The sequence below is a fragment of the Balearica regulorum genome, chromosome 2 (assembly GCF_011004875.1).
Source record: "Balearica regulorum gibbericeps isolate bBalReg1 chromosome 2, bBalReg1.pri, whole genome shotgun sequence".
Taxonomy (NCBI): Eukaryota; Metazoa; Chordata; class Aves; order Gruiformes; family Gruidae; genus Balearica; species Balearica regulorum.
The window spans coordinates 24,450,048-24,466,304 of record NC_046185.1 but is presented as its reverse complement, the minus strand read 5'-3'; the positions used below and the strand labels follow the sequence as shown (position 1 = coordinate 24,466,304).

Sequence of the window (16,257 nt, the reverse complement as noted above, 5' to 3'; positions counted from 1 at the left end):
GGCTCCATACAGCTTTAAAAACAGACCATGCTGTCTGAAAACTATGAACTTTTACTCTACTTTTCTGTACGTAGACAATACAGCTTTCAAACACAGCTTTTTCTGCCATAGGATATCAAAAGTTCTTCCTATATAGTCTCTCAATGCATTTTTAAAATGATGTAACAAAACAAACTGACATTAATGCAGAAAATTCTAATACAAAAATCACAAATTGCATACCCAAATCATTTGAGTTAGTTCATAAACTACTGATTGTGTGTTAGAGCTTTAAGTATTTAGTCAGTAAAATAAAAGGCTGATATGAAAAAGCCAGGCTGGTTTCATTCTTCTCTAAAACCAGGGTGGTCTACGGGCAATTTTTGATACCACTGGTGTTGCCGGGGAAACAAAATGAAAACAGGTGTCATCAAATACAAATTAAAGATTTAGTTCTATTTTAAACCACCTTAAAACAAAGTTTCCATAAACTTTTTAACTGATACTACTACAAATTTGACAATACGTTATAACAAGAAAAGGATTATAAGTTGTCTTTAGACCATCAAGTTTTAACTGAAACAAATTTAGACTGATTGGCAACCCTTCCTTTTAAATAAATTTCTGCCATTAAATATGCATCATCCTCTTCAAAAATGACCTAGTGTACATTTTAAGGCAATATAATACCAAGACAGAAACAGGGTACATACAGTCTTAATAAGCTTTCTCCATTCCAAATTTTACCTTCCTTTCAATCTAAGCAATTTTTTTAGATTCTCTACAAAGTAAACCACCAGTATAGACATAAAGCATTTAAAAATCTCATGGTGAGTAGCAACAGAACCTTAATATTTTCCTCCTAATCTGATTGTGGTTTTCTCTCATATAATTAAAAATCAAATAAATATCCCTTCAGCTAAAACCCAAGTAAATACACTTTTGCTTTTAAAAAGTGTAATAATGTGTTAAGAATTTGACAATATAGTAGTCAAGACTCTTTAAAGCACTCCTTCCAAGTCAACTAGCTATACTGAAAAACATGTCAAGGTTTAAGAAAAAATGAACATACAATTCACTTCAATAAAGAAGCCTTGAATCAAGCTTCCAAGAAACTCTTAAAATTACTTCCTGAGTTCTTTTTTGGCTTAACAAGACACTAGTCACATACAAAAATCCAAACAAACCTACCTCAATTAAAAGCAATGCACAAATTCGCTCCTCTTCAATACAGCTAGCTGCCAGACCTCTGAATAAAAATTAACCTTGTATATTTTGTGTTAATTCTGAAACTTGAAAGATGATAGAAATAAAAAGAAATAGAAGAACCTGTAGTAAATATAGATAGATCTTCACTTGAAAGTTCTGAAATCTATGGTATATTTTACAATATCCTGCAGGGTATTGTAGAATTTTTAGTAAAAGGAGTTCCCCTAAGTCTGTGCATAAACACCTTGGAGAATAATTTCCCAAGTCCATAGGGCAAGTTAAAAAGAAATTGAATAAACTCAGCATACAATGATGTATACAAACAACGGAAAGGCTTTTTCAAGTAAGAATGTCTGTAAAGTTAATTAATAAAAAAAGTCTTGTAACATTAAAATTGTGATTCTAATTTTAATGTGTCCTGATGATTTACTGCTGATTGCCTATTTCAAATAAAATTTTCTTGAGATCTTCAGGTTGCAAAATAGTTTTGCTTTGCACTTAGATCTATGTTTACAGTTTTACTACCATCACCAATGAGCAGATCTATAGTGATTTAAAACTTCTGAATGAGCTTTTTAGTGAGGGTTTGTTTGCTTGTTCGTTTTTAACATTTGTCCAGGGAGAAAACAACCAGTTCAGCAGCAGAGGAGAATGTTAACCTATGCTGTGCTAAGTTTGTTGAATACATTCCTGGCTCTACCCATATTAACAGTTCTATCAAATAATCTTTAGCAATGCTTACAGATGCAGGGCTTGATGCAATGCTCACTCAAGTCACCACGAATCCTTCCATCAATTTCATGGCTTCATTCAGCCTCCGTTTACTGTTCCAACATCTTTGAAAGATAATATTCCCAGGTCAAACATTTCCCTATTAAAGTATCTTGCAAATAAATGGGTAGTATCATGGTATGGTCCTTTTTTCAGATTAGCACTTCTAAGAATCTGGATCATGCACAAAAGATACACAGCATTACATGAAACTAACCGACACCAAACTTCCTTTACAGTTATTTTAGTTAAAGTTTCAAGTTAACTCACTTGTGTGTAATTATGAAATTACTGTACTGATCCTCCGCTTACTTTGAAAGTGATTAATCAAAGTCAGAGAAAACCAACCATCAACTGAAGTATGTTTCAAATTTCCTATTCAGGGGTAAGTCTAAAAAAATGAACTAATTTAATTTTAATTAAATCCTCATTTAGAAGCATGAAATAAATGTTTTCCATTTAATTCAAATTAAACTCCAGTTCCAGTCCATATTTCAAATATTCTCTGCTTCTGCTACTTTATTACACATGACAGATGAACATTTCCTTTTTGCGCACATATGCAACCAAGAAACTTGATATCATTAAGAAATTTAAAGAATTTATACTTTTAATAGCAATAAACATATTCTTTATTCTACCCTCAAAAATTCTGGTCATATGAAGGAGTGAAGATGCATTCTCCAAACCACAGTGAAACATTTCTGCTATATTCTATAACCACAAACACTTTTAACTGCACTTTATTTATATTGCAACAGTTTTAGTATGCGAACTTTCAAGCCATCTCGTCACTGAAGGGAAAAACAAGCTAGAGAGATGCAAGAAAAAAGAGGAGTCGATAAGAAAAGCAACACCTACAGGAAGACAACAATTACATACATCAGATTGTAGACTTCAAAAGCTTTAATGTGGATGGGAATAGGGTCTTGTCATCCTCCAATTTAATCATCATACACACCTCAATTAACCTAATGTTTTCATAGTATGTGCATCAATGCTAAGGTCAAATCATTCTGTACCCATCAGACAGACAAATATGAGTTAATGTGAACCGCTATAAAGCATTGACTTCCTCTCCTTAGCGAGCTCTTCTTCAAGACTTCACGTAGCTTACCCTGTCTTACTGCAGTAGCATCTTCTGGATGTCTAAAGCTGAACCCAACCCGACCCTATTTGCTGTTATCCCCATCTTTTACTTTCTTCTGCTCCTTACATCCTGCTCTATGTCATTTTTCCTCTCGATGAAGAGCCAGATACTGACACAGTAGTATCTTGATTAAAAGAAACTAGATTATCAGGCCAGTTCTGCATCCCTTTGCGAATCTCCAGGGAAAGAGAACTGACCTACTGTACGTATCCAGTCGTTTACATGGTTTGTACTCTCAAGAGCCCTGTAAACCAGAGAGATCTGTCAATCTTTTCTGCGGGAAGAAAGGAGTACAGGCTCTTGATAAAGCAATGTGGCAAAACCTCTTCAAAAAGTTCCTTGGAGTATTAGGGAGAAAATGTTTTCATTTGTAAGATTTGCCAGAGGACAAATGATATTTTTCCTATCTTGCTTTCACAATAGTATTACAAAAACTCTCCTTTCCACATGAAATGGACTGATGTTAAGCATACTATTCCTTTGCACAGCAACTGTCAAGTCTTGGAAACTAGATGCTGCCATGCTAGCACATCACTCTCTAGGAGGTTTAATACATGTAACTGAATCTGGTAAAGTCAAGCAATGAATTGTCAATTGCCATTTAAGTAAATAAGTAAAATATCACAGGCTTTACTTCATATGTTTTGCAACCAGACACCTCTAAACTTGTCTTCAATGTCTGACTCACATACTATTTCTTTTACTTTATCTTTTTTTTGGATAAGCCATGCTTGGTATATAGGAACCTTCATTAAAATTCTATGCTAGACATTCTGAAAAAATGGGAAGAAATTGTATTTCTCTATCTCAAGAAACTAGACTATATTCTAGGGGCACTTGACTTCCTCAGTCATCAGAATATTCCCTGCTGTCTCCTCTACAGTGAGTCCATAAAAGGGCTGGTCACAAGCAAATCAGCAAATTAAATCCTTTTGAAATTCACTTCTTCCATGACTCCTGCAGGCATTAAATACTAAAAAAGAAGTTACGGTCAAAATGGTACTATGTCTGTACCTACGCCTAGCATTTCCACAGACAGGAACTTAAGGAGGAAAGCACCTCAATCCTCCCTAGATCACCTTACATACATAAGTGAACATCGAGTACATTTTAACTAAAACCACAAATCACAACATTAAGTTTGGAGATCCACATATATACATATTAAAAAAAAAAAATAAATCTATAGAGCAGGATCTCTGCAGCTTTGTGAGGAATCTGCCCATAAGCCACAAGTGCAACCTAAACAATGATTTTTCTGCAGGACCACAGTTTGCACTTCATTTATTTCAATCCACTGCTAAAACTAACTCAACCACAGTGAAAACTAATGTCAAACTGACAGAATTACCAAGTGTCTAAACACTGGCTCTTTTCATCTAGTGAAAATTACATTGCTGCAATAGTTAACCGTTGCCTTAATGGTATTCCAGATAATTTATAAATGTATTTCCTCAAGTTAAGGTACATATAATAACCCATAGAAAACTTGCTTTTACGTACCTATTAAAAGAATGCTAACAAAATAAGCAACCAAGTCCAACTCTCCTTACAATTACAGCAAGCACTAACTGGCATGTTGACTCACAGAAAGAGCAACTCTTCTGATGACCAGTAGATCTAATATCTAGATATTAAGATTCTAGCAAAATCTATGCAAATATCTCATTTAGATATGCACAACAGGTATTTGCTCACCAAAAAAAAAAAAAACCCAACAACGTGGAATACACATAGATGTGCAAGTTCAAATGTATACAATAATTTATTTTAATTTGCCCAACATTTCTCATCTCTCAATTCCAGAAGCCTTGTTGAAAGGAGTCAGGCCATGAATAGGGTGTTAGGAACTAGCCTGCACCTCAGCAATAACTTAACACATGAGAAGCAGTTCATGTAAAGAGGTCTGTTCACACACTATAAACACTGAACATTCTTCAAGGTTAAAAAAAAAAATTAAAACCTATGTTTATTTTGACAAGTGAAATAAATCTTGAATGAAAAAGCATTTGGCACTACATTATTTTTTTCAAATTTACTGCTGAGAGAAGTGTCTTAATCTTTTTTTTTGCATCCAAACAAAAATCACCATATAATTCTTCACATCTTGATCAGAGCAGGTGGACAGGCTGCTTACTGATTTGAGGCAGCATGAATGAATAAATGAAAATGTAAAGCTTCCTTTTGTAAGAACTCTTAGCATTGGTATTAGTGTAGGTGCAACTGGTTTGAACCACATAATACTACTACTATCTCAAAGGAAAAATGCTGCATATCCTATTACCACATGGAATTGCATTTCTCGCAGTGATTTATGGGGGAAGCAACTCCTTTCACATTGATTTTTTTCTTTTTTTTTCCAATCTATAGAGAGAATATGCTTTCTTTTTCTGTTAGCCAAATACTGTCTCATATTAATTGTGCTCATTTTTTTTTTTTAATAAAGTTATAACACCTACTTGAAATTCTGGCTATAAATAGCACCACAGAGGCAAATATACGATGAAGCAACACCTGCCTTCACAGCTGCATGCAAATTGAAGGCCACTGGAAGTTTACCCCATGACGTTCAGCTGTATCATGGCAATAGCATTTAAAGATGGAAGAACAGATGAGGCGGAGAAGGAGGGAGGCTTTGTGAGGGGACATCTACCCATGGAAGGTCTAGACCTCTGTCTCATTTTATTGATATGCCCAACAAGAAAAAGTCCAAAAGGACAGGCATTTGGAAGGGCCATCTCCAGAGAAGCTCCGCAGTCTGCAGACACTACTCTACCAGACTCTCTGCATTCAAAAGGCAAATGAAATCCAGAGCAGCAAAACCAGCATGGCAGTACTGCACCTAGAGCTCTAGCTCTCAAGCGTGACAGCATCTGGATACATTATGACCTTTGATGTACTTATGCATACAGGTGTTTCCTTAAATAATTATTAAGTTCTAATCATAATAAATTCACAAACAGACAGCTGAGACCGGTTTTGCAATTACTTTAAATCAACCTCAGCACCAACTTGGCTGATTCCCAAAAAGGGATGACCCAACTCTCCTACTGGTTGAGATGTCATACATTTTTATTCCCACTTTGTCCAAGCACCATATTAACAACATGAGTGAAAGCTACTTCTTGTTACTCGGTTACTTTTCAGATGGATCAATTTTCTGATCCAACTCATCATGTGGCCACCTAAATGCTCATTCCAGCAGAAATGGGTGATGAAAAAGCATGGAAACAGGCAGGAATACCACCCTTTTGCATCTATCACTTGCATTTAGGTGAGTTTAAAGCAAATACAAAACTCCATTCAAAGCCTAGAGAGGTCCAAAGGTGTCCCAACAGCTCTTTTCAAGCAAGACACATGCTTCTCCAATTCCAGTCTACTGCCTCAACCGTATTCACATTAGTGTCTTAGACCCCCACTGTAAACACACATTATACAGTACACCATCATTTATTATTCAACAATTTAGAATTAAAATGGCATTGTGTAAGACAAGACACACTAAAATCCTGTTCTGAGAAATCAGATTTTTTTAAGAAGACAAGACACAATGGAAGATCCAGAGGAAGGGGAAGTCAGGGGTTTTTTGTTCTTTTATCTATATGCATTCCTACCATTTAAAGAACTGCGTTAGGATCTCACATACTTTTTTCAAGACTTAAGATTTAACTATTTTAAAATAATCTTAATACTTTAAGTTGCTTAAAGGCACACAGATTATTGAATTGTAAGGGAACTACCATAACACAGAATGTACAACAGAAATATTTAAGAATTATGACCTCCTTGAGGAATTGCGCTTAATGAGTTCTACCACAGCCCGGTCATTCTTCCACAAGATTTTGAAGAGGTAGTAAAGTAATAAATAGCAATGCACAATCAAAAATCCGTATTTTAAATCTCTTTCAATATTAGCTCACCCTATCTAGAAAGAGCAGGCAAAATCTCAAGCTACAAATTAACAAAAAGTGTCTCACAGAAAGTTCTTAAAAGGGAAAGGACTTTCAGAAGTTAACTCAAACTCTTTTCTAAAGATGAGCAAAAGGACTACAATAAGAAAACCATATAACATACTTTGACAAGCCTACTCTAAATTGAAAGCAGTAATACTGAGATGAGATAGATGGACTCTCAAAGAAAATAATAGAAACTGATGAGACAATTCCATCTGTTGGAGAGAAGAAATGCAAGAGTGACTGTAATCTGACATTGCCAGAAGTGGTTCTTCATTCCCCCTCTCCTCAATTTCTGGGACAAAAGGCATAGAGTAAATAATTTTCTCAATGACTGAAAAACTGGTCTCCATCAGACAAGGATGTTCAACATGGTACCTTCCTCGGTTCTTGCAGCTTTACACAGCAATAATTCTCACCTCAATCTTTAGTTTTAATGCAATATGCTCAGAATAAAAAACTGGGAAATGGTAGATTACTATAAGATTCATCAGGAATAAAAAGTTATTACAAACAGATTAGCCCAGGGTGGAAATGACACAGGCTAAGCAGGAGGCATGGATAATCTGGGTAAGTGCCATGGAAAAATAAATATCATGACTGGACCTAAGGCAAATGGAAGCAGTTCAAATTGGCTTCCTCCAATTCACTGCAGAACATGTGATGCCCACGTGTCCATTTTCAACAAACCTCACCATAAAGAAACAAAGGCCAATATTGTGAAGTGTTGAAAAACGTGTCTACCACCAGCTTCTTCCATACCACAGCAATGTGAATTATTGCAGCTGCCTGATAAGCACGAAAGAAAAGAGTTTAGGGGGTTTTTGTCTTTTTTATCATTTTTTTGGAAGAGAGCTACCAGCATTTATCTGAAGCACATCATGCTGCCAGTAAGTGTTGAACTTGCAAAGCCAAATAGCAGCAGTAGGTAGAGTATGATCAAGTAAAAACTGCAGCTTAAAGGGTCTTCCACCAGAAACAACTCTTTTACATGACAAATTTGAGATCATGGATTGATTAGCAAACATGGAAGATATTTCAAAAGCATGTTACCAATTTTTACCAAAAAGCAAAATCACAACTACTACACCAAAACAGTGCCAAACTTTATGCTTGCACTATAGATTTTTTTTTTAAGAGGAGTTTAGAAACAAAGAGAAAGAAAAGATCGATATTGCATGTAGAGGAGAGACGAAACAAAGCAGTTCATGGTTTGAACTAAATTTAGGCAGTGGTAGGACATAAATACTTTATCAGAACAGGACAGCATACATGCTGCAGTCAATGGGGGACATGGGAACACAGCTGTTAAAACATACCACTGCAGCTTCAGAGTAGGGGATTGAGTCTTGCTCTAGAACCACGCTGAAGCCCCCTTTAATTAGCTCCACTATAAATTCATAACTGCTCATCCCAGCAGAGCAAAGGCAGATGCAAACACTGACAGCCACATGAAAACCCTGGTTGCTGCACAGCCTACTGCAATCAACATGCTTTTAGCTCTGCTGAATGGGTTAAGTTATCTAGGTTTGAGTGATTTTTGACTTATCAGCGAATCCCTTGCTATTTCTAGTGGCTGTATCACCACATTTTAGGGCAACCTTGAGGATATCTGTATTTTTTCCTCCTTTAAAACTACTTGAAAACACTCTTCCTTTGATGAAAACTCAGAGAAAAAACAGAAGTTTCACTTTTTGTCACTAGCAAAAGCACAAAAGGACTCTGACACCAAATATGTGAGGCATTAGACTTACTGGGCTGGCAAATAGTCTTGACCTTTGAGCCTCAAACCAAGTATGATAACTGCAGGCTTTGTTGAACTCAGATTTGCAGCAGAAACAAGGGAAATAGCATTGATGACACTTACGCAGTCAAATATACTAAAACAGGAATACTTAAACAGAAAAAACCTGCTGTTTTTTCCCCCCACATGAAATTCCATTTTGCACCCCTCCATTTCTCATTCTTTCCCAGCTGAAACTAGTACAATTCTTTGGAGTAGCTAGAGTGTGGTTAAGCAGAGGAAGCTATGCTTGTTTGCATGGAATCTGCTATTTCCTCTCTGCCAAAACACTTGTTTAAAGAAGTCATGTATTATTTCTATTAAGCTGTAAATGCAGTTGACAAGGGAATGGCCTACTGGCAGTGCATTACCTTTGTGGCAGTGCCAACCAGCCTACAGCAAAACAGTGCACATGGTAATTTCAACATGCATTCCCAAGTAACAAAATTGTGCCTTACATAAATAACACAGAACTCCAGCAACAACTAGAAAAGGCAATGAAAATTTGCCCAAGCTTTCCTGCTTGCCTGTATCAATTCTGTGTCATAACTAAAACAAAGTAGGAAAGCATCTACATATGTCCAAAAGTCCTGTGAAGCTGTATCGTATGACACTGGGAAAACTATTGCAACTTAAATCTGTGTATTTCTCGTTAACCACTGTAACAACTCACTAATAAAAATTAAGAAAAACTGTAGGTATCAAATATACAAAAGCGTACTAACTGCATACAAGCCCTTAAAAACCATAACGTAATTTATTAACAAGAACACATGTTCTATGTAATCCAGAATTGTTGTGTTAAATTACTTTGGCCTTTGATAGCATTCATTTGATTACAAGAATTAAACAGATTCCCAAGCTTTCAAACTCAGTGACCTTTGATTTATAAGCAGCTATTGTAATGCGTATAAAAATCCTCTCAGATAATGTAGTCCTCACCTTTCAACAGCTAGTGCAACTACATAGAATGATGTTAAAATGGACTCAGAAGTAATTAAGACATTTGCGTTAAAAGCACAACCAACAACCCCAGCACGATCAAATGTACTTAATTTGTAATCAATAGCTCTTCAAAATATTCTTTAATGTTATTTCATCTTTAATTAAATTCCCATCAAAAACAAGCTTCAGCAATACTTATTTTCTTCTCAGCTTTCATCTGAGTATTTTCAGTTTGAACACTAATTTTAAAACAGTGAATTACACAGGGAAAAAAATATGGTGCAGGAAAATTACTAAGATATGTTTCTAATTGCAAAACACTCACTAGCTTTAACTGAGCTGCACATTGCCATAAAACTTCAGGAAACATCTCTGCTCCAAAAAGGACACTCAGACAAAAATCAAGAACCCAGTAGCACTAAATACACTTTAACTCATATATGCATCACCTTACAGTAATGACAGATGAACAGTACCTTCTTTTTTCAACAGTGGTGGCTTCCTTATATTAAGGACCTGATATATGAGGCATCAACAGAGGAAAACTGGATAAAATAATCTAGTATGCATATCATTTTTGCAGCAAATCACAAAGATGAGAAAAATCCACTTCTAGCAATATAAAGTGCCTTGTTAATACCAAATGGGCTTTAGATATAAACAGTTCAAGAATGGATTATTTATTGATGCTCAGTGCAGTCAGTGTAGCTATTCTATAGCTCACTTGAAAAAAAACAAAAGCATGACTAGATAATGAACAAAAAAAACCAAAAGCATGACTAGATAATGAACTTCCCCAAGTAATTCCTTCATAACTGCAACTTCTCAAAGCGACTAATTCTATTTACATTTTGTTTTGCAAAAAGTAAACTAATGCAGTAACAGACTTTAAGAGTCAGTAATAAATAAAAACTGTCAAGTGTTACTAATATTAGTAGTGCTCACAGAGGACAATTCTGAATCCTCCTTTAGGCCATCTTTACTTCAAAACTCCTTTTCAAAGGAGGATGGCCTCTTGGTTATGGAACTCTCCAAGTGCAGCTACAGTATGGAATAAGCTCTATATGTTGCCTTCAAGTCAATTAAGCACTTACTGCTTTAGTTCTCTCTCAAGCGGACATAAAAGCATTCTGAAACCTTACAGATATGTATTAAAATACAGGCAAACTGCAATAAATAGAAAGCAAGACAGCAAGTAAAAATTCTTAGTCTTAAAATCTCTGTCCATAAATGCACAGTTTTATGATTTCAGTATTAGTTTTTTGAGGGTTTTGGGGAGTTGGGTTTTTTTAATACAACAAAGAAGAAAATACCACCACACACACTTACCCTCATGGGATGAATATCAGCATACGGAGGCTTTCCTTCAGCCATTTCTATTGAAGTGATACCAAGGGACCAGATGTCTGCCACGCAGTTATAGCCAATCTCTTGTATTACTTCAGGAGCCATCCAAAATGGAGTTCCTATAACAGTATTACGTTTTGCCATTGTATCCTGTAATTATATTATTTATGCAATTAAAACAGATTTTTTTTTTCCAGATTCTGTTGATATTAATTTTATATTTAGAAGTTAAATTACCCACCCAAAGGTTAAATGGTACTGATTTCCAATTAAGACCAAACAGATTCAGCCCATCAGCCTACAGAGGCCAAACAGGTGACAACAATCACAAACCTCAAACAAAAGTTTAAAGTGGGATCATCAGGCAGTTGAAATACACTGGGTTATAAAAATGAACAACTAAAAACGAAATAACCTTACAATATATTAAATACCATGATAAAGAATGTTAGCTCTACCACTAGTCACTTCTCAGACACAAAATTCAAGGCAGAAGAAAAAGATAAAAGTAAAAAAACATGGTTAGGAGCACTAAAGCATTTTTAAATGATCTTTCCACGGGTACTTACCGTTAACTGGCCAGCCACACCAAAATCAGCTAATTTTGCATGTCCCTCGGTGTTAAGAAGGATGTTTCCAGCCTTTATATCTCTATGTATTTTTCTCATAAAGTGCAAGTATTCAAGTCCTTTAAGAGTCGATTTCAGAATAGTTGCAATTTCATCTTCCGTTAGCTGCAAGAAATCATAAAAGCATTTTCAGGTATACACATAGAGTATTTGAACTATTTAAAACATGATCATTTCATAATAATAATTTCATAAATAATACAGACAAGGTACTTTAGTTGTTTTAACAGAGGAATATGTTGAACAGCACTTGCAATTCAATTACTAGATTTTTACACATCTAGAGTCCAATTAGAGCGAGCTGCAAAACTGATGCAAATCAGATGGCAGAATATGCAATATTCTCTTGCCTGTCAATCAAAAATTACTACTCTTTAGATGTTGACATCCTTCATAAAGGCTGCTGCACAGTTTCTACAAGTAATACATTTATCACTAAGATCCTACATAATAATTGTCACATTATGCATTAACTTTGTCAAAACAAAGGTAATGGTGGTTACCACTGGACTGGATGGCACATACCAGAATACTTCACTGGAAAAAGAGATAGCCCTTTCTCTGCTGTGAAAGGCTAGAGCTATTCCTCATCCATACCCTTAAGTTCTTTACACACTTTGCACAACAAACTAGCACAGTCCTACATTTGGAAAGAGATTGAAGGAATGCCATGTTTTCTTTATTTCTCAAATTCCTACACAGAAAATGCCAGCTAAGTCTACAATTAGTAGTATCAAGCTTTTGTCCACCAGCTACTCCTAACTGCACTACTATTAGTTTCTCATTGCTGGCAATTTACAAATTAGCAAGGATAAATTAAGAGCTTCTTTGCAAGAACAAAAAAAAAAAAAAAAAAAAAAAAGAAACAAAAAGCAAGCAATAAAGATGTACAGAAAATAGCCAAAATATTTATCAGGGATGGCTTGCTACTCAGTGTCTGTAAGGAGATAATACAGCATGCATAAATACAAATGCCCCAACAGTTCCCAACTAGTTTACAGAATGTTACTGAAGTCTGTCAAGTAAGCCATTCCTTTTAAGGCCAGTGCTTTCATTTTATATAGAATGTAAGTAAATGCTGATTTTTGAAAATAAGTATTTCTCACTCTGCCTGTGCTCCATACTGACACAAAGCTGTAGAACTACACCCATACAGATGTGCCCCAAGGACCTTCCCAAAACCCTGCTCAGCCCTGAAAATGGACAACTAAGACATCAGGGTACCCTTACACTGGAAGGTGCCAATAAGTGTTATCACCTGTTCCTTTAAGCTGTAGACAATTACAGAAAGGACTAAGAATGGATGCCAACCAGATGCTATGGGTTTGGTTTTTTTTTTTTTACACCATTCTTTTCTTGTTGCCCACTGATGCAGAGAATGACCACTCACTGAACTTCTGGATTCTTTTTAAATTACCTGCATCACTCAAAAATTGCTAGATGTTATCCTCATAGGAAAATATGATCAGATTGAATATATGGCTCTTAAATTTCAGCCAGAAATACTGTAATTTCTTTTATATCTACCAACAACATTTATTAGTTTGCTGTCTATGCAAAGGTTTCCTGTTAATTCTTAAGTGTAGATAATCCACGTGAGCTATGCTATAATATATCATGTTACTATCACGCTATAAAGTTGTACGATTAAACTAACAGAAACCTTTACACAGCTGGCCCTGAATATATTTTATGAGACATGCCACATTTTAGTAAGCACAACTACCACTATGTGAAGATAATGCAACATGTCAGCCCACGACTTTCAAAGTAGTTGCAGCCTGTTAATATCTTCTGGTCTCTAAAAAACATTTCTTTACATAACATCTACCAGTGCATAATACTATCTTCTATGGCCACACTGAATTTTTAACTCGTTTCTTTATGTTCTTTAATAACAGCATGGCCTTCAGTTACTTCTGAGAACTAAGGCAGAATAGCTGAGGCTCTGTAGAACTTCAGAGTTCCTGAAGTCTGCGATACATTTTGCAGTTATACCCAGCTCTCTTTCACATCATGTTTGCTGTTTATTTTTCAGTCAGGATGAATGGAAAGGTACTCTCAAATTAGTCAAGTAACTGAATATAAACTGAGAAATAAAATTGAAAATTTGAAGAGTTAAGAAAAAAAAATTGCAACAGGAATATTTATTGAATTCTGAAAAACATCAAAAAGGAAACACGAAGAACTCTTTTACTTGACTTTTTTTTAAAGTAGGCCAGAAAAACTTCATTTTAAAGCTTAAAAAAATATTATTAAACACCTACGATAAATAAAGAAGTGGTGTAGACTGGGCAGTTCAAAACACTTCTCTTATCTACTACTTTAATATGTTGCAGAATTCATATACTATCACAAATGATATAATAAGCTGCAAGTATTGACTGGCAACAAGCTGACAGACATTTCATTCCCAAAGAAAATACAATACAGTAAAAAAAATAAATTTGAGATATATTTTCATTTATCTGCTTCATAAACTACATGGCCTATTGAGTAAGTTATCAGTTAGCACAGTTATTTATCTTCATTGCTTTAGATCAGCATAATAGGAACACATAAGCTCCTGAACAAGTGTTACCAGTGTAATAGCAAGAGTGAATCTCTTGCAGGTACCACAGCCCCTGAGAACACTTCTCGGATTTTGATCAACATTTATTCTAGAATAAAAGCACAAAACACAAGCACAATTCATCCCATGTGATGCAATTTCTCATGGAGATACAAAGAAACTATTCATGCCACTGAAATTCTGTTCAATTACAGTACATCAAGGCTGTAATATAAGAACTAAGCAAATGAACTTGACACATTCTTAGAAATGCAAGAAACTGCAAAACTGAAGAGGAATACTCTAATTTGGCTGCAACACTGACTTATTTTTCTGCTCTTTCTCTATTTTTCCATCCCATACAGAAATTAAATTAAGCAATAACAATTTCTTCCAGTTTCAGTTTTGAAAGTGTTGGTACACATCCGCACCTCCCTCCAAAAAAAGCTACCACCAAAAGCCCACAAGAAACAAAAAACCCACTCATAATCACTCTAAGCCAACAGAATGACTCAACAGAAAGGAAAAAATGATTAGTCAGCAAGATTATCTGCACTTGAGTTGCTCAGAACAAGCTTTAATTATTTAACAAACAGAACCACTTCCCTATTCCAGCTTCTATCCAGTCTCATAAAACCTGGGCGTGGAGCCCAAGGGCACAGTTACACATACATTTATTTAAACAGCAGTGCCAAGCTCCAGTTCCTCCTTTCACTGCAACCTACAGCAGTAATCCCCACTGTGTGTCAGCCCTTCCACTGTAACTGACCCTAGTTAAAAATAAACCTGTCTGCCAAATTATTTTTCCAACAAATCAGTTCCCTGATTCAATTCACGGCATAGTCAACAAGGACATAGCAGAGTAGGAGCTGCTCAAATTGGCATTGCCTTCCAAATCACTACATGTGTTATTCTACCCAAAGAGCCCCAGTGACTTTTACAAACCTTCCCCTATGCAAGCAGAGGATGAAATCAATGGTGGCATTAGCTCCATGCTCCACAGCAAGCAGTTACCGCCTCTGCTCCGTATTATGCATTCCTTGCCTGCCATTTATCTCCGAGATCTTTCAGTGTTTCTGTTCAGTGGCACACTGCTCAAAGCCTCTATTTGTGCTGACTGCTATGCTGCTTCAAAGGATCATGGCCAAGAGAACTGAAAACCCTCTTATACACAGCTCAAACAAGACGTCTTTCCTGGCATTGCACCAAGGGAGTGAAACCATCTACCTGATCTGGAGTCAAGCAAGAAGGGACTTTAAATCAACTGTAAGATTAAACTAAAGTACAGTCAGAAGTATATCTGGAGAAAGAGACAACCCTCATTATGTGAGCTAAAAATTTTCTGGTGAAGTACACTAAACCTGTGATTTTCTGAAGACACACATTACAGGCCATTTAAGCGCTGGCTATTAACAAATACTATATCATGAATGGTTTATGACATGCTGAGTGTAACACCTTCTGCCAGAGCTTTGCTAAATCCATCCACTTCACAAACAATACAATGTCCTGAATCTCCAAAGACTTCCATACAGTTAATCCTGAACATGCATCAAAAAATGATCCCAAGCACTGGCAAATTTATAGCAAGATAGGCATACAACTTACTGCCTGCTTTCATCTAGAAACAAGTATTACGAGAAATTGTGCTCAGAAGGCTCTGCAGAGAAGATCTCTCTTCAATGTGTTGCATTCCTAAGGAGATAAATCCTTACCTTCAGTTCTTGAAAAATTAGTGGTTAAACTACATGGAGATCTTTGGATCAACTCTAGATGGAGAAGTGTTTTTGCAGCTGCATGGCAAGACCCAGCTCTGAAAAGGAGACATTAACAGAACACCCATACCAAAAGGTTGACAAAGCAGCTAAGACTAAGAATTCACCAAGCCAGAAGAGAGTGAGTTCTAGAGTACTGCAGCCTGAGGTCCATCAGTAAAGGAA

At 35.9% G+C, this 16,257-nt stretch overlaps 1 protein-coding gene across 2 annotated transcripts in view; it reads right to left on the bottom strand.

Moving 5' to 3' along the window:
- The window catches only part of STK3 (serine/threonine kinase 3), a 144,723-nt gene that overhangs the window by 98,501 nt on the left and 29,965 nt on the right, over positions 1-16,257 (bottom strand). For both annotated transcript variants that reach the window (XM_075743654.1, XM_075743653.1), the window contains exons 5-6: positions 11,707-11,871; positions 11,120-11,287 (exon numbers count right to left, since the gene is read on the bottom strand). In XM_075743654.1, the coding sequence (XP_075599769.1) occupies positions 11,120-11,287; positions 11,707-11,871 (333 nt within the window). The remainder of the gene's footprint in view (positions 1-11,119; positions 11,288-11,706; positions 11,872-16,257) is intronic.